General features: G+C 37.7%; 1 protein-coding gene across 1 annotated transcript; it reads right to left on the bottom strand.

Moving 5' to 3' along the window:
• Window positions 1–1,215: 1,215 nt before the first annotated feature.
• kcna10a (potassium voltage-gated channel, shaker-related subfamily, member 10a) lies at window positions 1,216–22,600 on the bottom strand. Its single transcript, XM_077204608.1, has 3 exons — window positions 22,326–22,600; window positions 20,422–20,521; window positions 1,216–3,150 (listed from the first exon to the last, which is right to left on the bottom strand). Exon 3 carries the CDS (start codon window positions 3,010–3,012, stop codon window positions 1,321–1,323), a length of 1,692 nt encoding a protein of 563 aa, XP_077060723.1. The 5' UTR covers window positions 3,013–3,150; window positions 20,422–20,521; window positions 22,326–22,600; the 3' UTR covers window positions 1,216–1,320.
• Window positions 22,601–24,160: the final 1,560 nt, after the last annotated feature.

The raw sequence follows: 24,160 nt of genomic DNA, 5'->3' as shown, positions 1-24,160 counted from the left end.
TCCAGCACATCCCAAAGACCTTCAATGAATATAAGGTGCCAATTCATGTGTGAACTTCCAAACATTTTTTCACAATCTGAGACTGAAGAATCTTGACCTTGTCATCCTGGAATATGGCCATGATGTTTATTCCTACATGGTTGTTTAAGAAAGTAAAAGCTATACACCCCATCAATTGACCCTTCGCTAAGCCACGCCCGAAAACCGCAACTGGCCAATCATGTCTTAGCAACCGTAACTAGGCGCGGGAGGTCTGGCAAGCTTTCGAGCGAGTGAAACATGCCGAAGCGTTGTGCGTATGGATTGTGCAAATCTGATACCGGTATCCTAAAAGTTTGGATGGGGGAGTGGAATTTTTGGAAAAAAGTGGAAAAAAGCCAAGAGGAGAAATGATGTGCGTGGATCAGCAGTGGGAGACCACATTCACAACTACATGTCCACAGGAAGGATTAACAAAAACACATATTGCTTGGAAGTTGGAAATAATGACTGTTCTTTGTTCATAATGCATATATTTTAACGTAAAATAAGACGATTAAAGACAAGACGGAGGCTCACTGACATACTTTAAAATATATTTCAGTATTTCGTTAATCGACGGCCTACTAACGTTACCCCTGACTGAGTAACTTTCACCCAATCTGATCGCGGCTCTCCCGGTGTTAGTGTTATTCCACAAAATGTATGGATAAACTGTTTGATATATAATTATTAGATTATTTTCACATTTCACTTACCCTGCTATGCACGAAAATAGCTGTGTGTTTCCCATTTGAATGGTCAGCGTATGAGGCGGCGGCTGCTTGCGCTGGGACTATAGGCTTTAGCTTCAATTTGAATGAAATTATTCGCTAATTGGTTGCATATTATTTCGTGGATATATCGCTCGAATGCACACTGCAGTCCCCTTTGTCTTGCTCTCTCAGATATTTCACATGTTCGCCAAAAATTACTAATTATCTCATTGGGAATGTCTGACACCGGGTGCATACACACTGTAATAGACGTGCCAGACACGAAAGCTTGACAGGCGTAGCAACAGTAACTAGGGAGGGCGGGGCTTAGCGAAGGGTCAATTAGGGTTAGAAGAACTGTTGCCAAACATATAACATGCTAGAAACATAATAATCAATAATGATCCAGTCATAGACTCTTAAGCATTTGCCAATTTTAATCCAAACAGCGACTTTACTTTTTTTTTTTTTTTTTGTGGGGGGCTGGACAGTGTATAATCTCTTGATTTTGGGGTGAAATATGACTTGCTGATGTTTAATGTGATTTATGCTCATGAAAATGAAGTTTCAATATGGGTTTTAATACTTAGTACTTCCCATTTGCCTTGTTCAGAGAGGAACTACTTCCATGTTTTGTATTGTTCCCTGACTTTGAAGCTTTTTCTGTTGTCTCAGCTATGGGCTGCTTCTCCTCCTGCTCTGTCTCTCTATGGTAAAAGTAGTTGAAATTTGAGACTATTACAGGCACTGGCAGGGCGATGGTCAACACCCCAGCAATGGCACATAAAGTGCCCACAATCTTACCACCTAGTGTAATGGGACACATGTCTCCATAACCCACAGTGGTCATGGTAACTACAGCCCACCAGAATCCATCAGGGATGCTAACAAACTGGGTGTTGGGGTCGTCCACCTCAGCGAAATAGATGGCGCTGGAGAAGAGAATGACGCCGATAAAGAGAAAGAAGATGAGCAGCCCAAGCTCCCTCATGCTGGCCTTGAGTGTCTGGCCCAGGATCTGCAGGCCTTTGGAGTGTCTGGAAAGCTTAAAGATCCTGAAGACTCGCACCAGTCTAATGATTCGCAGGATGGCCAGGGACATATTCTGCCCTGTGTTGGACTTATGGGTGGTGGTCACAATCTCAGTTATCAAAGTGACAAAATAGGGAATAATGGAGACAATGTCAATGATGTTCATTATGTTGTTGAAAAAATCTCGTTTGCTTGGGCAGGCCAGAAAACGCACCAGGAGCTCGAAGAAGAACCAGATAATGCAAGCGGTCTCAATGATGAAGAAGGGGTCGGAGAATGTGCTGGTGATGGTTTTGGGGGAGGCGCTTGGAGGAGAACCTGAGGGATGCGTTTGGTTTAAGGAAAAAACAGCAGTTGTAAAAATATCCAGCTCCTCACGGAATTCTGGGAGAGTCTCCAGGCAGAATATGATGATGGAGATGACGATGACGAAGACGGAAACGAGAGCAACCCCTCGGGCTGCGTTTGAGCTCTCGGGATACTCAAAAAGCAACCAGAACTGCCTGTGGAACTCATTGGACGGCAACGGGACCTCCACTTCTTTGATAAAGCCTTCCTCCTCGCGGAACTGGTCCATGGCTTCCTGTCCTAACTCGTAGAAGATGATCTCATCTGAGAAGACATCTAAAGGTACATTCGCAGGCCGGCGAATCTTGCCCCCCGACTGATAGTAGTAGAGGATCCCATCAAAGCTTGGACGATTGCGGTCAAAGAAGTACTCGTTTCTCATTGGGTCAAAATAGCCTATTCTTTTTATTGGGTCCCCCAGAAGAGTCTCAGGGAACTGGTTGAGGGTCCTAAGGCGGGTTTCGAAGCGAAGACCGGCGATGTTGATGATGACCTTCTGATCACCCTCATCAAGACCTCGCTTATCAACAAACAAGTCCTCGTAGCATTCTTTGGCCAGTCTACTGAAGATTGTCTCACTTTGTGTTCCTTCACTGTTCACAAGTAACTTCCAGTTGGAAATTAGACTAGCACAGCTAGCGCGTCCTCTCCTTGTGTGAGGGGGCAGGACAGGTGATTGCGGTACATCCAGATTTGGTGGGGTCTTCTCTTTATATGGTGACACTTTTGTAGTATTGCAGTAGGTGCTGCCAGGCCCAAAGTCTGGCATTTCTACTGTCAAAGCCGTCATCTCATTGGGATAGTCTGGGTCATTGAAGTTGTCCATACAGTTGTCAATATTTTCCATACTGTCAAAGTCGACTAGCGCAACCTCCATCCTTCCAGCCTGGACCGTCATGTGGCCCCAGATATCACACGACAGCCCAATTCTTCCTTCACTAGAACAAAATCACTGGTTTAATACTTCAAATGCTCTTCCTCATTTGATTTTGAGGTGAAGATCAACAAACTGAGGAAGAATCAACAGTGCTGGGACCTGCAAAACAAAGAAGAAGTGTTAGAGTGTGTTTTTGCCTAATAAAACTCAGACTAAAGCAATAAATGGTGTTTGAGAGGCACATTGTTTCTTGGTAACTGCTCTGAGATGAACCTTGAGGAGAGCAGCTGGCGAAGGTGACATATTTTGGGAGGTGTCAGCATCACAACACTTCCAAAAATGCCAGTCGTTGCTGGGTTATTTTTGTTTTCGCTGTTAATCTACTTTACACTGCAAATGTGGGAGTGATGGCAAATTTCACAAGTCTATCACAATCCATGTTGGAAACACTAAACATCCTCTTTCGGACTGACATGTTCAGCTCTTAATATATGTTTTCATTGTTGCAATATTTTTATGAGAATTAAACACATGTCCTCCTCCAATTCACAATTATTGTAATGCAAAAGAAATAATGATATATTAAATTAACTATATACCCTAGAGATGTTCCCTACTCCGCTCAATCCAGAGGGTTGTTATGGGGGGACCGCACTGTGGTTGCAGCCGTTGTGTGTGCTGACGCGCAATACACTGTATTAACACCAGACAGAAAATTCACGTCACCAGATGGAAAGAATGGATGGAGAAGCATAGGTTACTGTAAAGCTACGTCTTAGTTGGTGATTATCTTGGCGAAAGCCGAGTACAAATCAGCATGAAGTTTTAACATCTACTCTCGTGTAATGGAAATCTATTTTAAAAGTATGGTCACACATTATATTAGGTGTCTTTAACTGCTATGTACTTAAAAATACACTTATTGTGTTATATTGAAAAACACTTGTGCTGCTATTGAGGTGGGATACGGGACAAGTTTAGGGACAGGTTGGGAGGTATGGGTAGGTGTAAAATCCCCATGAATTCAAAATTGATGTTTTTTGGCTTTCAGTATGAATATGTTCGTCTTACTGTTATCTATAGTGTGCTCCGACACAATGACAAATTTCGCATTTAGGAGATATAATCATCCAAACTTAGTCTCTCACTTCTGCCAATATGGATCAATGATTTTGATGACATGAAGCTCTGAGCATTTGATTCTGAAGCTCCGCCTCCTACATTCTAAATAGATGCTGAATCTGCGGCTGAAATCGGTCACTTGTTCACACATTTACCATTTTCTACACGGTGAATGGCATATAATGCACTATATAGGAGATAGGGAACGATTCAGAAAATGTAAATATGCTTTCCATTGGGACGAATGAAGTCTGGTTTCACGTCAGTCTCACACCGCAGCTCCGGTCCAGAGACACGATAGGATAGAGCGAATCATATGTGTGAGTCGGCGCAGGCCAGAAAATTTATCGGACACATTTGAATTCTGGACAGAATGCTGTATTTTAAAGCGATATGGAGGAGAAACGGTTAGAGATTAGAAGGAAACTGCAGCTTTATCGAGCTCAACTGCTCTGGCCGAGTTGTGATATAACCTAAACGCTATTGGCTATTTTAGAAAAGGGGAGGAGCTGTTCGATATGCCCCGCCCTGTCTTCCTGTTTCAGTGGAAATTACAGCAACACATTGAATTACGCTATGCGTTTAAATGTACTTTAGTGGGCCTTTAAGGGTGGGTTAAGAGGTAAGGGAAAGGTTAACAGTGGAATACAGTAAATGTAATTACTGACAATTACATGCAGGTATTTTTTTACTACAATGTAAAAACATGTATGCACACAACACTGTAAGTACATTGTATCAAATGATTAATTTAAATATAGTAGTTAAAGACACTTAATATAAAGTGGAACCAACTGTATTTATACATTATGGTAGTATATGTTGTATTGTTTAATTTAAATAAATAATAATGTTTTTATTAAACAATAATACATAGTGCATTTAAAAAAAGAGCATTTAAGGGATAACACCATTAACAATAACTGGACAGATTACATGAATGAGAATTTGTAAAGACTGATTATCATGAATGTATGTGCATGAAAATATCATAAAACAGGCTTTATGCAAAATATTTAATAATTTAGTCTTTTTTTCCCTTTGATTTTGGGGTAAAATGTGACCTAGTCAGCCATTCATGTTAACACTCAAATGCTAAAGGTTGCAAAGCTTCTTTGCATTCCCATATCCTCTCGCTGTCACAAACTCGAGTTTCGTACGTGTGACCGGACATTTGGACGGGTTCCCTGCTGTTCTTAATGTGATGTTTCCCGTTTCTATGGTGACACACCTCTGACACAACAGCCGGCCGGACATCACCTCAGCTAATGTGTAACCCCTGTCAAACACTTGACACCAGAGTCCTGGCCTGTGAGGCGGTGTGGGAGAATAAGAGAGCCGCCGAAAGAGAAGTCGAGAGATAGCAGCAGAGCGAAGGAAGCCGAGAGAGAAAGAGAAACTGTTGGCCCAGTCAAGGCTAAGACTATGGGGAAAACAATCGCCCCTCATCTAATTCACTTACTATTCCACTGACCTGCATTGGGTTCAGAGGAAATGTTGCAGTGCCTTCAGCCAAGCTGTACAAGTCATTAATAACAGGACTGTGTAGAGCCAGTATTTCTCTCTGGTGGTTTTAAACCCGGTAACCAATAGCCGCATTTCCATTACCCTTCAAATTGCGCAAATTGAAACTGAGAACTGGAAATACACCCAATGGAAACACCTAAAGGTTTTAAATTCTCACATGAGGTGGTTTTTCAGGCAATTCAAAAAAGGAATATTTCGCAAAACTGCAATGGAAACTTTTTTCACATTTAAAGGTCATCTGGCAAACGTAAAAGTCGATTATTTTTAAAGATGACACGGTATGTTTGGACTGAAGATTAAAATCATAAAAGACAAAAGAATTACTGGAATACTAGATTCTAAACAACAAAGAAATGCAAAATTTTTCAAGACCTTGAAGCAGATATGAGGGAGAAACACCTCATACACCTCATACATGGCCCTCCTAAGTATAAGGTGCTTTTTTTGCATGGATAACCCGCCTACGTCTCATTCCATTAAAAATAATGGCTAGTGCGGTGGCTGGGATATATGTAAACCTCCCAACATCCATTGCCATAATTGATGGAATGACTTATCGTGAGAGGAAAAAATGAAGTTGTAGTCGCATAACATCGGTTAATGGAAACACCGTCATTTCGCAATAGTTTTTTTTATTGGCATTTAGAAAATATCGCAAAATGTTTTGCGCAAATCTGTAATGGAAACGCGGATAATGACATTTTAATTTAATACAACTCGTCCCACACGTTTGTACTGCGGATGTGAATGTTACCTCAAATCTACTACATTTCTGAGTTACTTTTTTGCCTGGTGGACAATGAAAAAAACAGGTGCAAAATACCATTGACTTACATTAAGGGAGGGTTCTGAGTTCAATCTAGAGACAACAACATCAGAGATGAACACAACTTGGTTAACCACAATCATCCTGAATATCCTAGAAATCCCCACTTCTAACACATTAGCTACCACAGAGCAATGCTAAAAACAATGGGTATAAACAAACAAAATAAAGAGTTTTGCAGTGTCCTTGTTACACATGTCACATTTAGTTACTATAGTAATGACTATAAATGCATAATTACAACTAGTCCTAGACCAAACCTAATCTACCCCTAACCCTATAGTAAGTACAAGTAGTTCATTTATATTTCTCAGTAGTTTAATGTATAATTACACTGAAACAAGGACACCCTGAAATAAAGTGTAACAGGAGTTAGTTTTAGGTTACACTTTATTTTGATGGTCCAGTTTAGACATTCTACCAACTAAAATTGATTTTGCAACTACATGTCAACTAACTCTCATAAGAGTATCAGAAGACTGTTAGGACTAGGGTTAGTAGAATAAGTTGGCATGTAGTTGCAAAATCACTTACAGTCAGTAGAATGTCTAAAGTGGGTAATCAAAATAAAGTGTAGTTAGATTTGAATTTCGTGCATGTACAGGTATTATAGATTTCTAAATGTCCTGCATTAACAGGCTAAATCTCAATAGGAGCATGGTTTGAGCGGCACAGACAGATGTTTAATTAAAGATGCCAAAAATGAGTCATCCTGCTCAGCTGCCACTGACCAGAAAACAGAGAACATGTGCGTCACGGAGAAAGAGAGAGAGAGAGAGAGAGAGAGAGAGAGAGAGAGAGAGAGAGAGAGAGAGAGAGAGAGAGAGAGAGAGAGAGAGAGAGAGAGAGAGAGGCTGTCATTATACAAAGTAACATTTTATTTATATAGCACTTTTAATGCTGCAACACACAAAGTGCTCTACACAATATAAGAACACAATCATTAAGAATACATTCATGAAGAGCTATACACAATATATGAACAAACAAAATGTAATACAAATATACTGTAAAATACCCAAAGGCCAGAACACACAAAACTACTAAAAGCACGTCTATACATATACGTTTTTGAACGACGTTTAAAAACAGACACACATTCAGCAATCTAATATCCACTGGCAAACTATTCCATAACTTTGAAGCCGTTACTGCAAATGCTCCGTCTCCCTTAGTCTTATATGTGGTTCTGGGAACAGCCAGAAATTTGTTAAATGAAGATCTAAGACATATAAGGTCTCAAAAGCTCAAATACATAGGCGCCAAACCATTTATTGCTTTGTATGTCAACAATAAAATCTTAAATGATCAGGTAACCAGTGTAAAAAAGCTAAAACAGGTCTAATAAGATTAAATAACTTTAAATAGCTGTATAGCTTTACGAGGGAAATAAATTACAACCATGAAGAAACACTGATGTAGCAGGACATACTTACATATATTTTGAAAAAAAAAAAGCACACGAAGACTAAAGCAGAAGAGAAAATGTTATTAAGAGAAGTGTCTGATGCTGATCAGCGCTGTACAGCTGGATAATGATATTTACAGTTCAAGGTCACTCAACACCACCACTGCTGGCAGATAAATCACAACGGACACATACAATCAAATCTTTCATAATCAGCTATTCTAGTTAGGCTATTTCATTTTATGTTTTAATTTTTCTTTCTTTTTTATGTTTCACATGATGTTAAAGTCATGGAAGTAAATTCAAATAAATATTACCCTATTCTATTCTATTCTATTATAGATTTTAGTTTCGTCATATTCTGTAATGTATCCCTATACACTAAAAAAATATTATTTTTCAGCATCTTAAGTTTAGCAAAGAACCCTCTTCATTTAAATAACCATTTATCACTGTAGGTTTCTTTATAAGGATCTTTTCAAATTGAAAAACATTTCAATATAGTTTGAGATCATAGTTCTAGCTCCAGTTCTATAGCTGGACATTTTAACACTCTTGAGAACTTTTACAATAACTCTTATCATCAAATTGAATATTATATCAGTGAATCTCAGGCAACATATCTAGGTAATATTTGACTGTATATTAATAAATATTAATTCAAACTATTTTGCATTTTGTATATATACAAGCCTATTTTAGTTCTAAACAGTATAATCTAAACAGTAATCTGACAAATGAATTGTTCACAATTCGAAATGTATGATAGTAAAGCATGGGAGATATTAAAAGCAACATTTACATTTACAAAACATTGAAATTACAGATAATTCAGAAAAAAATTACTCTAATGAACATTTAGGGTGTCAGGGTGTCTGAACAGATGTTGCCAAATACTCATTTTTTAACTGAACACACACACACACACACACACACACACACACACACACACAAACACACACACACACACACACACACACACACACACACACACACACACACGCCTACCTCTCGTGAGAGAGGGGTCTCCTGTCCCGGCTGTTGTTTCTGCTTGTTGCTTGTTCAACAATTGGGTTCAGAGTGGCTTAATCAATTAAAGTCAGCACTGAGTAACCTTATGCTGGTGAGAAACTAGAGCTGACACTACGCAAACAACTACGCACACAGACACACCAGCAAACACACTAACACAAACATTTGTTTCGATACATACCCAGACACACACACAAAAAAAGTAAAAAAACAACAACAACCAAAAATACAAGAGAGAAGAATTAGCTATTACACACCAGTAAACTAAAGTTAGATTTTAAAGGATCAAACTTTAAAAGAGGTCCATATAGGCACTGCTGTAACCAACCTCTCCTCAGAGGCTGACCTTCTCACCTTTAACAGGGAGAGATGTCTGATCGCCCTTGTAAAACAGCTGTTAACTGTCATACGATAGATTTTATATTCATCACGACATGTTGAAACGCCGAACCGGTGGCAGCCAAGACACATTTGATGAGCGTAGATCAACCAAGGCTGAATATACCTGACCAGTGCCTTACATCATTCAGCATCAAAACCTGCCAGAGCGATCAGTTACATATCACATCAGTCCTGAGCCTGCTTATTTAAAGATCACCTCACCGGCTCGCCGATCCACCCTCCACACTTACAGATCAGCTCCATCATCCACAGAAAGGTGGAGGTCACTGAAATGACAGACGATTACTATCAATTTATCTGCAGATTTTATTAATTGATATGTGGCTAAAATCAGATGTCACTGTTCTTTTTTTCTGTTGTGAAAACTGCTGCTGTTTGTCTGTCTACGCTGATCTATCTATCTATCTATCCATCCATCCATCCATCCATCCATCCATCCATCCATCCATCCAATTTCTTCCCATGGATTGAACTATAAACATCTATCTATCTATCTATCTATCTATCTATCTATCTATCTATCTATCTATCTATCTATCTATCTATCTATCTATCTATCTATCTATCACAGCACTGACTCAGGACCCACTTATAAAACATTAATAACCACTCAGCAACCACTAAGAAAATCCTAGCATTTACCGGTAGACGTCATGCCCACGGACCGTTGGCTGAACGCCTGATGGATATGGCACACTTAACTGGAAACACTTAATCTGGTTCATCATTTGATGGGTTGAATTCTACAGGATGTCCGGGAGATGTGTGTCGTGTTCTTTAACAGTCCGCCCGGAAACAAAGCCGTTGTGATGCCAAACCCCCTCATGGAAAAAGAAAACCATCGTGTTTAAAACTGTGACAATGAGCACTTACCAGGATCAACTAAACGCTGGATTTTAAAAGTATGTGAAGTTCTTGGCTACATTGTTGCAGTAAACTTGCACAACATTCTTGAATGAATAATGTACAGAGGTCTGTAATCGTAGGGACGTCGACTTTACATTTTCTCGTCCCCTAAACATGATCCGGAACAAAACAAACTGTGATTGGTTGCGTTACATGTCGATCAAACGTCCTCTCGGGCGGTCCTTGAGTAAAAGAAAGCTGCGATAGAGTCCAGACCTTCTGCCGTCAGTCTGAAGGTCTGGCTACATGAGACTAGCATTTACCTAGCAACTGCTTCAGAACAACTGAGCAACTATCTAGCAACCTCTCAGCAACCATTCAGAATGCCCAGGCATCCACCAAGCAACCCCTCAGAACACTTTAGCAACTGCTTAGCAAAACCCTAGCAACCACTCAAAACACTTCTTTAAAATGCCTTTCAAGTGTAAGTATTCAAATTAAATAACGCTATTAAGTTTATATTGACTATATTTATTACACCTATACTTTCATAAGCGAAAACCTATGAAAATGATAATCCATAATAGATTATCAGATAAAAGCACCATGCTGTGACTATCCATGTCTGGTCTGTTCTTGTTAAGAGAGATTAATTATACACTGACCAGCGCCGCCGTAATGTGACATGATTAATGACTTGTGGGCAGCAGTCCAAACACTGAATGCTCTCATCAATTTCTCTCTGTCTGGTCAATACATCAAAAAGTGACTTCTATTACCGTTTTAAACCAGGTCCTTTAAAATGCAGTCAAAGACGGCCCATCTCCATGTGACAGGTTGTTAAACAGGTCCTCATTTCTCTCCAATGAATTAAAAACCACTAAGCTTAAAGAGCTTTTTTTTTTGCAATGTTCTCTGAGTTCCACTTTTCTTCAAAAAACATCCTAGTTTAGAATACGCTATTTTCTATCCTTTTTGACCCTCTCATTCGAACACTGATTTGATAGGCTTGCCGCATTCAAGACTTGTAAGTAAACACCCCCTATTACAATTGGGTAACAGTTTTGCATATTAAAACAATTAAGTACTTGGAGTTACCGCCATAATAATTGACAAAGGATGAGTAACGGTGTATTGAATTAATGAATGAATGAATTTACCATCGCTTTGATGCAGTGTCGTTCTTACAGGCTATGTTCATCCTTTTCGATAAAATGAAAAAAGGATACATTGTAATTTGCAGTGTCGTGTTTTAAAGTCCCCCTGTAGTCAATAATAGTTTCCCTTTGATCTTTGATCACCAAAATTACGTAATTAAATGTTTTTCATATAATTTTTTTTAATGCCTAAATTGAATTAAGATAGCTTGAATCCAACTACACCCTTGCTTTATTCAGTTCCATTCAGTTCTGCAACATTCAACCATCAGACTGTGGCACTACAGTGTAAATACTCTATCTATAAAAGAAAAATAAATAGTGATACATGGTAAAAACACTGTTACTCACTTTTTCAGAAACGTTTTGCCCCAGGATGAAGAAGATGACGTAATTCAAATTGCAGTTTATTCATCAAAGTGACTCAGGTAATCCAACGTGCTATGCACAAATACAACAAGATTGGACAAAGGAACAGAGGGAACTGAAGGGCTTAAATATAAATGATGAAATGAATACTAACAGGTGGGATCTAATTAATGAGTAACCAAGGAGACAATGACTGGCGGGAACAAAAGAAAACAGGAAACAAACGATGAGCAAACTAAAAGTCCTTGAAAAGGAAACTAAGACAGACTATACTGAGAGTAACTGTAAACCTCTGAGGTGTCTCTATCTTTTTGTTACTGGAGTAATCCTGTTTTTGCATCTCTCTTATTTACTATTACATGACATGTGTGAATCGGTGGGCGGGGTTTAAGAGGCAATGATGTAGAACTAGGCGTTGATCTTTTTCTGCAGAACCGTGATGTAATAGTGTGACAAAATCCCCAAATCCCAAAGTCATTTCATCTGTCCACAGAGTTTGGTTTCAATAAAAGCTGTTTTAGGACTAACGAGGAAGTTTTGAGTTTTAAAACTATCAGGATATTTTTATAGTATGATGAACTCTTATACATCAAAAGATCAATGAAAATTATATTTCTCAATACATGACCCCTTTAAAGGTTTTAACTGCACATCACAAGCAGAATGTTTCCATAACAAGCATGCTTACAATTCCTTAATCAATCTGTCGCTCAAAAGGAAATTAATATGAAAGTCAAAAACCATTAAAGGCTAAGCATGTAAATCCTAAATAACGCCATTTGTCCTTTGAACAATTTTGGCTGTGTTATTAATAGATTGAAGACTTAAGTGGGGAATTCTCAAAGTGATTATAACCATTCCATGAGGTACAGCTCATGAATGATTCCAACAGCTTAATAATCAAAACATTAATTTTGCATTCTTTAAAATATTCTACTTAAAATGCACAACGTATATAATTTTGAACAGAACATTATATTTGCTGATGCTATACTGTATGTTGGAAAAAATAAATTAATATTTATTTATTAATAATAAATTAAGAAATCCATAACATATAGCGTAACCCCCCCCCCCCCCCCCCTCCCCCCCCCCCTAAAAAAACAGACATACGAGTCTACATTTTCTTTCGGTCGACATTGAGCCATTATTTAAAATTAAGTGGGGCAAAAAAAAGAAAAAGTGCATTGTGATTGCATTGGGCTACCCCAATCCACAGCAGGTGATTTTGGCCTTGGTTGGGAATCGGGATGGTTATATTAAGAGGATTAATGTGGCAGAGGCAGATCAGTGATATAAGCTTGGGATCACCTCGCTCAACTAAACATTAGCGCCACATGGCTGCAGGCTCAATTATAATGGGCACAAGTCCAAAACATCAATCCATCATCAGGATCCAGAAGCTTCTTCACAATAGATGACTAGTCCATCATAAGAAAGGCCCATAAGATGTCGTGCATGTGTTAAAAGAAAGCAGCAGTTATGGAGCAGGATTTTCCTTAAATAGGAAGTGTCCATTATGACCTAAAAGGAATTTACTGCAGGAAAAGCCCACATCGGGACATTATATGTCTGTGCCTATAAAAAAGAAAAAAAATCCTAAAAGCACCATTTAATGCCCTGTCACTGGAAGTACATCAGAATAGCGACCAAATAAAGTTGCTAATACTTAAAATGAGAGGAAGGTTCAACCGTCCTCAAGGAATGTGAATCTGAAAGCTTTAATGACTGGCTTTATATATCGATTAATATTAATTAAAACTAGGAAAAATACATAAATACATTTTGACACATGTTGAGTTGATAAAACCTTAAAGGTTACCGGCCTTGGATGGATGGATGGATTTCTGCTCAAGATAAACGCACAGTGTAAATATGTGTGTGTGTGTGTGTGTGTGTGTGTGTGTGTGTGTGTGTGTGTGTGTGTGTGTGTGTGTGTGTGTGTGTGTGTGTGTGTGTGTGTGTGTGTGTGTGTGTGTGTGTGTGTGTGAGACAGACATACGGATGGATGGATCGAAGATGTATACGGTAGATAGATACTGTAGATATATACTGTAGATAGATAGACGGATATATATAGACAGACAGACAGACGGACTGACAGACAGGATTGATTGAGTGAGTGATTGATTGATTGATTGATTGATTGATTGATTGATTGACAGATAGCTAGATAGATACAGACAGACAGATATATAGAAATGTCAGATGATCGATTGATTGATATATAGAATAGATAGATAGAAAGACGTACAGACAGACAGAGATAGATAGACGGAGAGATAGATGGAGAGATGAATAGATAGATAGATAGATAGATAGATAGATAGATAGATAGATAGATAGATAGATAGATAGATAGACAAACAGACAAACAAACAGATAGATATAGTACAGACAGAGATAGATAGATGGATAGACGGAGAGATAGATGAATAGGTAGTTAGACAAAATGGATAGATAGACAAACAGACAGACAGACAGACAGACAGACAGATAGATAGACAGATAGATAGACAGACAGACAGACAGACAGATAGATAGATAGATAGATAGATAGACAGACAGACAGACAGATAGATAGATAGATAGATAGATAGATAGATAGATAGATAGATAGATAGATAGATAGATAGATAGATAGATAGATAGATAGATAGATAGATAGATAGATAGATAGATAGATAGATAGATAGATAGATAGATAGATGTTTATAGTTCAATCCATGGGAAGAAATTTCAGCTTACTGGGCTGCTGAAAGAAAACTATTTTTACTTCCTAAAGAATGCATAATTTTTTTTTTTTTTACTGTAAAAAACAACATCATTTTTTATTCAATTGCAGTCTAAAAACTCAGTGAATGCATGTATGGATATGACAGGAAAGGATGCTCTCCCTCTTAGGCATTCTGTGCATTTTGGCCCGTGGAGCTTGGGGATTCTCCTTGGCACAGCTTCTGAGATTTGCAGAGACGAAGAAAACCCTCAGACATAGAGATGCCAGAGTCTAAATTAAAAGCCTGTCCCTTTGGGTCATCCAGTCTAGTGTGCACAGAGTAGCAAACAGAGATAAATCCACTGGCCATCAGCAGCCATATGGGTTTATAAACATGGAAAGAACCGTAAAAGTCCCATTTGACAGAGACCGACAACCAAACAAAAAAAATATTAGTTACTAGTGATCGAACCACTGGTTTGTTACTAATCAAACCCTATCATTGTATCAATGTCATGTGATTTCAGCAAACGAGTCATCATCACATCATACTTTTTCATACCTTGCTGTCGAAACATTTTAAAATCCCTGAATTTCAAAACACAGGTACATGTTGATCTGGTGAACCCATGAACATGAGTGTCTAATGGCTTTAACTGACCTCGGGTCAGTTTTACACTGTGTCACAGCTGGTGTCACCAGCCTGTGGTGTTTCGAGAATGATTCACAGTTGCAAAAAGCTATGTTTCTCCTATCACTATTAGTTACATAAAACCTTACAAAACACCATGAGCAACTGTGAAATTCTAAACAAAACCACTTAGTCAGGGTAGACACCATATTGAATGTTATGCAGATGAAAACGAGGCTGTGAGGGACGGATTTACGTGCTGTATAAAGATCACATGTCATTTTAAAAATGTACAAACTGTTTTATGGAGTTTTTGTCTACTTAAGTGTTTTGGAATGATGTTTTGTCAGCCAAACAACTGCCATGTCATTAAACTAGAGTACAATCCACTGAACAAACTGTAGCTACTTCTATTCCTAGTCTAGACAAAAATTTGAATGGTTCTACATTGAAATAGGAGTTTCTAAGATTCCAGAATTTTCTCATTCAACTGGATAGAAGCTGTATTCACATAACTGAAAATAGCTGCCCAAGTACATTCCCAAGAGGACTCTGACCTTAAAGTAGTGATGGGCGCTTTCGAAACATGCTTTGTGAAGCTTCCAAACCTTTGCAAACTGGTTTCGAATCAGTGATTAAGAGCATGTATCAAACTGGAACATAAACAGTTGGGAAAGTAATCAATAGAATCATTCACCGATCTTCTTCACTGAATAACTTTAGTAACTTTAATAAGAATGATTGTAGGCTATATACAATTAATACGGTGTTTTATATTACATTTGATTACTTCATTCAATTTTAGTTGTAGACTAAATTTATTTCATTTGTATCTTTTTTTTTTCTTTTGTATGTGTCCCATTGTTTGTAATTTAATTTTCTATTGTACTGACTGCTTGAACTCACTGTTGTTTGTTGATGTTGAAACTGCTCTGAAAGAACAGATTAAGATATTGGGGGTATTTTTTTTATTTTTTATGAATGCACTGACAGGGGCCCCATCACAAAATTTTGCTTAGGGCCCCCAGAAGTATAGGATTAAATTATTATTGTGAACCATTGGCAGCTGCTGGACTTTCAAAGAGGGGAAGCTGTATGAATAATTGAATGAACAAACAATCTAAAAAAAAAATATTAAACTCAACGGAGGAAATGTGGGAATTAGGTTAAACTGAAACTAGGAATGTGGTGTATAATTGTGTGAAATGTATGATGAAAATTGGCTAGCAATTTCGCCAAGCAAATACCAAGAAATAGGTCGCAGCAGTTTGTCTTTCGACTACACTTGTAAAATCGGCGATGGGACTGAGCTCGAATAGCTTCAGCGTCAGCGATGTCTTATAGTACAAAATCACTGTCAATCAAAAGGAGACGCAGTCTTTCGACAGATCCTCCAATCATCACGCAGAAGCCCGGAGTCCAGCCCCGCCCACTCCTCCATCACCCCAGAGAAGCTGAGCGTCCGTGGGCGGGACATAACCGAAGATTTATCCAATGACCGTCAAGTTTCGAAGCACTGAAAAAAAAGCTGTTCAAAGGCCCATTGAAGTCAATGGACGCTGGGCTTCAACAGGGAAATGCGCTGTGACGCTCCAGGAATGAATGAGAAGGAAATCGAGTCAGCCGACCTGCTATATGTAGCTGATTCTGAACCAACTCGTCTTCGAGATGAACGTGTTCTAACGCATTTTTTGTCAATGAAATGTTAATACAGTACATATGAACATAAACACACTGGTTGGAAGCACAGATAGTTTTACCGTTTACTGCACTTACAGTTATTTATCTGTAACCACTAAGGTCAACCATTCACAGGAAATTACTTTAGTGCTGGAAAATAAGGTTGGTGTTACATAATCTATAAATGGCCAAACTAAACATTTCCTTTTCTTTGTTTTCAGAAAGCCTTCCCTTAGCAAGCTAGCAGTTTAGTCTAGTGCACTTAGCATAGTGTTAACTGGCCTGTGTAGACACAGAATATTTACAGCTTTGGGTTTGGAGTAAATCAGGTATACAATATATTTCTTGCCTTCTTTGAGCTCATCATGTTCTCATTTAGCTGCTAAAAATCAAAGCCAGAGGGAACTTTTTTGCCATCTCACGACTGACCCAGCTTGGAGCTCTGTGAATGTCTGGTGTCTGTGAGCGCTGGTGGGGTCATGATCTGCCCTTGTGTGGCAGCTGTTCTAGCCTGATTTAGTTGCCAAACCACATCTACAAACAAGCCCCAACTAAACATTAGATAAGTGCTGAGCCCGGCCACACAGATGTTACTTTTCCGCCACCACTTCAAGCACATAAACACGCATACAAGGTCTGAAAATCCCAAGAGCAGAGTAAACAAGTCTGATTAACTGTACACTGTACAGTATTTTTTTCTTTTCTTGCAAAAGTTAACTTACATTTTTAGTTTTGTACATCATGACGAAGGGCTTATTGCACTGAGCAGAGAAAATAAATAAGATGGAGGTTAAGGGATTGGCACTGCCAACTGGCACAGCTTGATAAATCAAACATGTTTGCATGCCAACATCATCTATTGCCTTTACAGATTTTGTACACTTTAACTGTTTAAATATTCAAATCGCAGAGCCAATTATTAACAGCATGAGCAAATTTAAGACACGCCATTGCAAACTATGCTGGGATATTATACAGTACAAAGTCTTTACATCTATGTCTGTTGGAAGAGTCTGTAAAGTGACCTTCAAAGGTCACAAAATCATCAGCTAAGGAGTTTGCAGGGAAACCCTTCCAAAATGTACACTAAAAATACCCAGCTCCTGCTGCGCACCCATCTGTGCACTGCTTAACAAGGGCATTAGTGTCTCTGATGGTCAACGCCTACGACTGATGCTGAAGGTCCTTCACTGTGATCAGGAGGGCAGGAGGATGAGCTCTCCTCTCACCGGCACTCTCTGCCCAACCTGTGCCAACAACATCCACCCCTAATCATACACTCCATGCTGAACGGTATCTGTTGTCCAAAAATTGCATGACATTATATGTATATATTATATTTCATACACATAGAATAGTTTTTGCTTTTCTTCTCCTTTTTATACATTAAAAACTTAAAATTATACATATTATTACATATTGTTACTATTTCATTAAAGCTTAGGAATTCATATTTCTATTAAAAAGAAAAAGGAAAAAAAAAATAGGCAAATTTAGCGTGAGAACGCAATCCCATTAAAAACAGCCTATGGGAGTGGAAAGTTCTGTGCTTGATCTACTTGGTCTAACCTTGGTAAATCACTGTGATTTATTTAAATACTCTCCTCCCATAACTGTTGCGTCTGAAAGGGAAATGCATATGCAATAATGTCAGCTACAAAAATAACCATGTCCACGCCTTTTCTATGAAGGTAATATGATGCAATAAACATTCGCAAGCGCAGGGTAAGATTTGTGAAAGTGTGCACAAAATTACAAGCATAAATTAAATTTGCATGCACAAGAGAAGATTTGTAAAGTCGAAATCGCCTTAGTATCAGTTTTTCATTACAGTTAAATTTGGACACAGAGAAAGCATTTTGTTATTCATACTAGCTACATATAATAGCTTGGTCAGTCACACAAAAGTAATCAGAATCAATATTGACAGTGCGACCAAGATATTTCAAATTATATAACTGAGTGTTAAATACGATGAACAGAGACATGATGTGACAAAAACTGTTTCAGAATGGTATTATTACATAAAGAATGGGTATTAAATGTTTTAATTGTAAAGTTTAACATCAGCTCAGTGGTGTAACATATTATATAATATATAAAATTTCAATCCAATAAAGTTAACACCAGCTCGAAATTCAGTATGAATGTCAGCCAGCCTTAGTCAGCCTAATGGTGCCCAGCTTATTAAGTAACCATGATTTATGTATTTATTTAACATGTACAGTATGTGTGCATTAAAAGTACCATTTCGGCAACGAGAACGATGCTGAGCCAAAAGAAGATAAAGATGTGTTCTGGCGACTGGCGTGTTTATTGAACCAATCAGATAAGAGTAAATCGAGAGTCAGGGAGAAGCTCATTTGATTGGCTACATGATGAAGGTGGACCCGCCCTCCTCTTCGCAATTGCAAAACTCAGTGAGTAAGAGAATCATATGGGTGGTGATGGCAGTGGATAAGACACATGCCTTTGGTGTGAGAGAACCCGGGTTCGAATCCACTGCGAGACATGTGTCCCTGAGCAAGACACTTAACCCCTAGTTGCTCCAGAGGCGTGCGACCTCTGAAATATAGCAATTGTAAGTCGCTTTGGATAAAAGCGTCAGCTAAATGTAAATGTAAATGTAATGTTTAGTCCCAAAACTGTAAGCGCAGCAAAAAGAAAGACGTAAAATAGGGTTATTTCGGGAACTTTTTTGCCCCATGCACACAACAAGTCATTTAGACATTTGCAACAGTTAATTATTTTACACAAAGGTTGATTTTACACAATCAATCTGTTTTGCAGTTCCTAACTGTTGTTTTTCGCTTGCAAATTTCTGTTCACAGGCCAGCAATGCTTTTGGCCATATTTGTGCGGAAAAAAACGTGCCAAAACTGTAAGCGCGGAAAAATGAAAGTCAGAAGAATACAAATCACATTTATTTGGCTGCAGCTTGACAACAATAAAGAAATCACACTTACGAATAACAGTAAAATTCTGCAAATATTTTTTTCTTACACCTTTACAAATCTTCTCTTGCGCATGCAAATTTAATTTACGCTTGCAATTTTATGTATTCTTTCACAAATCTTACCCTCACATGCAATTCATGGCATCATATTACCTTCTTACTTTTCCTAGCTATTTTTTTCACCGCATGTCTTTAGTAAATCCTGACAGTAGTTTTTTTAACTCCAAAAGAGGGTTTGTGATGGAGCAAGCTGTTAGTAAATCATCTTTGTATCTCAAATGTTCAATAGCCTTATTCCAGAAGTATTTTAAAGAAATAATTATTTTTAAAGGAGCTGTACAGCAGAATTCAGAAACCTGTGTTATTAGTGTTACCGGTGGCTGTTAAATGGACTGCAGGAAGCAACTTATGACCTAGTTCTGGCATGAGACAGATGGTGCATGCTGATAAGTCTTTGACTCATTTGGTAGCGATCACATCATTATCTACATGGCACAGCTGATTGGTTGCTGTTGCATCAGCGTCCAATGAGCTGCGGCTCAACATTCAAACAAATATCGGGGTGTTTACTGGTAGCGGTATTTAACACACTTTCAGAAACCCTACACCTTCCCCAGCTCCACCTGTATAGATCTGTAAGACCAAATACATTACCATATCCAGTTCCATAACAATCTCTAATACCATACCAATCTCCCAAGAGTTGTCATAACAGAATAGCATTTGCTTGACAGTGATTCAAGGCCCGATATACTCACGCCGAAGTTCTTTTCCGTTCTTTGCTTAGAAGTAAAACGAAGTTGGAAATACCTTTGCAGCAATATACTGTTAACAATCATCATGACGGCGTCCACACTTCTGAAAGAGAAGTTTAGATGAATGTAAATATGTGCTCTGTGCTTTCCTCTCAATAACAAAACAAACACACTACAAAAAGGACAGCGGTGAGAAAACAGCAATTGAGAAAGCATCTGATCATAACGATGTGGATATGTTTGCACAAGCTCTGCAATTCACCGGCATCATGTCAACAGATGAAATTACACTGTTATGATCATTTGATTATAATATATATTTGAGATTATAGATCAAGGGTGCCCAATGCTGTTTCTGAAGATCTACCTACCTTCACAATTCAGCTCCAACAGGATTGGGCACCCCTGCTATAGATTATACACACTAGATCTGGCCATGTGAGACTAGTTTGAATTAATCCCTTTTCTTTGCATGGCACATTGACATTACAGAACAGAATGGCTCTTTCTGCATTATCCTGAAATTTGCATTTGTTTCATGTGTAATTGAACGGAAGAGAGGTTCTTGGGAGTGTACGTAAACGTCACATCCTTTTGAAACGTGCAGAGTCTTTCACCTAAAAATAAGTCTTTCACAGACAATTAGGTAGTCGGGGAAGGTCTAATTTTTTACTTTATTTATACACTTTATTTTAAATATTTAAATGACAATGCTGTCATTGTTACAGTGTAATTATACATTTAAGTACTGAGTAATAATAATTAACAACATGTACTTATTATAAGGTTAGGAGTAGGATTAGGTTTTGGTTGAGGGTTAATTGCATGCAATTATGCATCATTTACTCTTATTACTATGGTAAGTACATGTAACACGGACACTGTAAAACAAAGTGTTACCGAAAGTTTCCTATGATAGAACAGTTTATACAGTATAAAAATCATTATGTCTATGGAAAGTCCCCATAAAACATGAAAATACAATGTGTGTGTGTGTGTGTGTGTGTGTGTGTGTGTGTGTGTGTGTGTGTGTGTGTGTGTGTGTGTGTGTGTGTGTGTGTGTGTGTGTGTTTAATAAATTAAGCAAAGTTGAACTTGACAGCAAGCGCATATCATGTATTTTATGGAAAAGATAATCTTTTACATTTTGATAACTTTGTGTTCCACAGGTAAAAAGAAGTCATAAAACTATAGCCTATGGAGTGACAATGTATTGGGAAGATGGTTTTCAATTTAAAGCAAATCATCTGCGAAGATGCTACAAGTCAATACATACAATAATTGGTAACACTTTACAATAAGGTTCATTATACGTTAACTACCTTAGTTAAGATGAACCAAGAATCGACAATACTTCTACAGCATTTATTAATGTTAGTTCATATTAATTTCAACATTTACTACATTATTAAAATCAAAGGATGTATTTGTTAACATTAGTTAATGCACTGTAAACAAACAATGAACCGCTGTATTTGTATTAACTAATGTTAACAAAGGTTAACTAATACAGTTACAATTGTATTGATTTGTTAGTTAATACATTAACTAATGTTAACTAATGAATCTTATTGTAAAGTTTTACCCAATAATCATATAATGATATTGTTTAAAGATGCACTCAAACTCTAGACTACTTGGTTTGAACTGTCCAACTAAAACATAAAAAACGATGAATAAATACCTGAGAATAAATAAATAAACACTTGAGAACGTTAAGATCAGATAACTTTGAACGAACATTCTAACTAAATTTCTGAGAACGTTCCCAGTTAGCAATTATAGGCCTACTGTTCTTCACACACCTCTGCGGCGAATTCATACAGGATAAATTCAGCTATTCTACAGCTAGGTGAAATCTGTCTTGAATCTGAAAGGTTTTGTTCAGGTGTAAATGTTGACATTACCTGTGAGAGGTGCAGTGATGTGTTCCTGCCAGCGCGCGCCTTTGCAACTACACGGTAACGCGCAGCAGAGCTCGAGACGCGCGTAAACAATGAAAAATTCGACAAAACAAGATCGAGAAAGTTGTCGTAAAATCAGCACAAATAGCAGGTAGCAGTTATCTTGCACAGTCATTAGAATGTAAAACCTGTAAAAGGAGTTTCCAGCATTGTTGGTGAAGTTTGTTTTCATCCTGGATTCCAGCAGAACATCCGTGTTTAATTTATATGTGTGTGGGAATAACAGGGGCAGGACAAATCAGACACTGACAGATGTGCTGTAGTACAAAATGTGTAAGCTGATCTATTATTTAAATAATAATGACGAAAAGCTTATCCCTATTGCTGTGAACGTCAACGCTGAACGCTGTAAAATGTCAACGTGTTAAATTAACTGTATTTTGTGGAAATGTCTGTCTATAAATTGTCTTCTTTTAAAAAAAAAAAAAAAATTTAAACCTACCCTGAGAAATATTTACTAGAATAAAAAATGTGACAACTTTAGCTGTCTCCTTGATAATAAAAGCAAGTGTGTTGTTTTTCCCTTCATGTAAGAAAAAAAGTAGCAAATCATTTACATGTAGTTTTTGATTCTCCTCAGACTCACGTTTCCTCTTTGCTTGGAGGAAAATGGACCTAGGATATCTATGGACCCCACGCCCCCTGCCGGCCACTGAGAGATGCGGCAGCTACAACTAAATGCTGTTGTCTGATTATGAAATCCTGCATTTGACGTGCACATAATTTCACCCTGAGCACACTACACAAAGACTAGGGACATAAATTGGGCTATATGATTCTTAATGCCATGACACCCTAATATTTTTCAAAGTGAATGAACTCATGTTAAGATGAAATGTTGGTTTAGGGCCGCATTTTACACAAGAGGATCAATAAGTCTGACGCGAAAATCCCTTCGTACCTTATTATTAAAGAGGTTTAGACCCAGCTCTTGAGTGTTTTCCATGGTCAGTGTCAGATTAATAGGGGTGACTGTGTTGAACTGAGATATTCTAAGTGGTAAGAATATATATATATATATATATATATATATATATATATATATATATATATATATATATATATATATATATATATATCAAGAAAATTAAGACTTTGTAAAAGGGCATTGGACCTCTTTAAATGTGCCTTTTCACATAAATATTTCAAAGAAATATTCCTTTTTAAGTATTGAGAAATAATGTGGTACAGCTAACATCATTTTGAAAGTCCAAAGGAGCTTTATCTCTTCTGCATTTACGTACACTCTTAGAAAAAGAAAAAGAAAAAAAGGTTCAATGGGCCCATATAAAACCCTTGGGTTCTTGAATCAATTTTAAAGAACGCTTTATGCCAAAAAGGATCTATATAAGGAGAAATGTCTTAAATGATTGAATAATACTTTTACATTTAATGGCTTATTCTATTTTATTTCTATAGATAAAGTATGTTTACTGTTTATTAAAAATAAATCAAAATGAATTCATTAAAACTAAATCCATGATGGGAACCCCTAAAATGTTCTATAAATGAAGTGCCTGACAGAATCCTTTAAGGTCCTATATAGAATATCTTCTAAGAGTGTAGCCATTAAAAATGTAAATATACAGTATAACAGTATTGTTGTATCGAATATTCTGGCAGTGGTCGCAGCAGTTGAGGCGTGCTGTAATGTCACTCAGTATCAATGGGGTTTACACAGAATAAACAGAATTTCACATGCAGCAAATGTTTGGTATGGCTCATTTCAAGAGGAGGTCTTGATTTACAGCGTATGACAGAGAATATGACGGCACAAA

The sequence above is a fragment of the Siphateles boraxobius genome, unplaced genomic scaffold, assembly GCF_051911475.1.
Source record: "Siphateles boraxobius isolate OS27281-9 unplaced genomic scaffold, OSU_SipBor_1 50, whole genome shotgun sequence".
Lineage (NCBI taxonomy): Eukaryota > Metazoa > Chordata > Actinopteri > Cypriniformes > Leuciscidae > Siphateles > Siphateles boraxobius.
The sequence above is the reverse complement of the archived record's forward strand: the minus strand, read 5'-3'. Positions and strand labels throughout refer to the sequence as shown.

Bases quoted from the DNA above. Each gene is read 5' to 3' on its own strand.
- kcna10a (XM_077204608.1), bottom strand. From the start codon at position 3,012: ATGACGGTCCAGGCTGGAAGGATGGAGGTTGCGCTAGTCGACTTTGAC.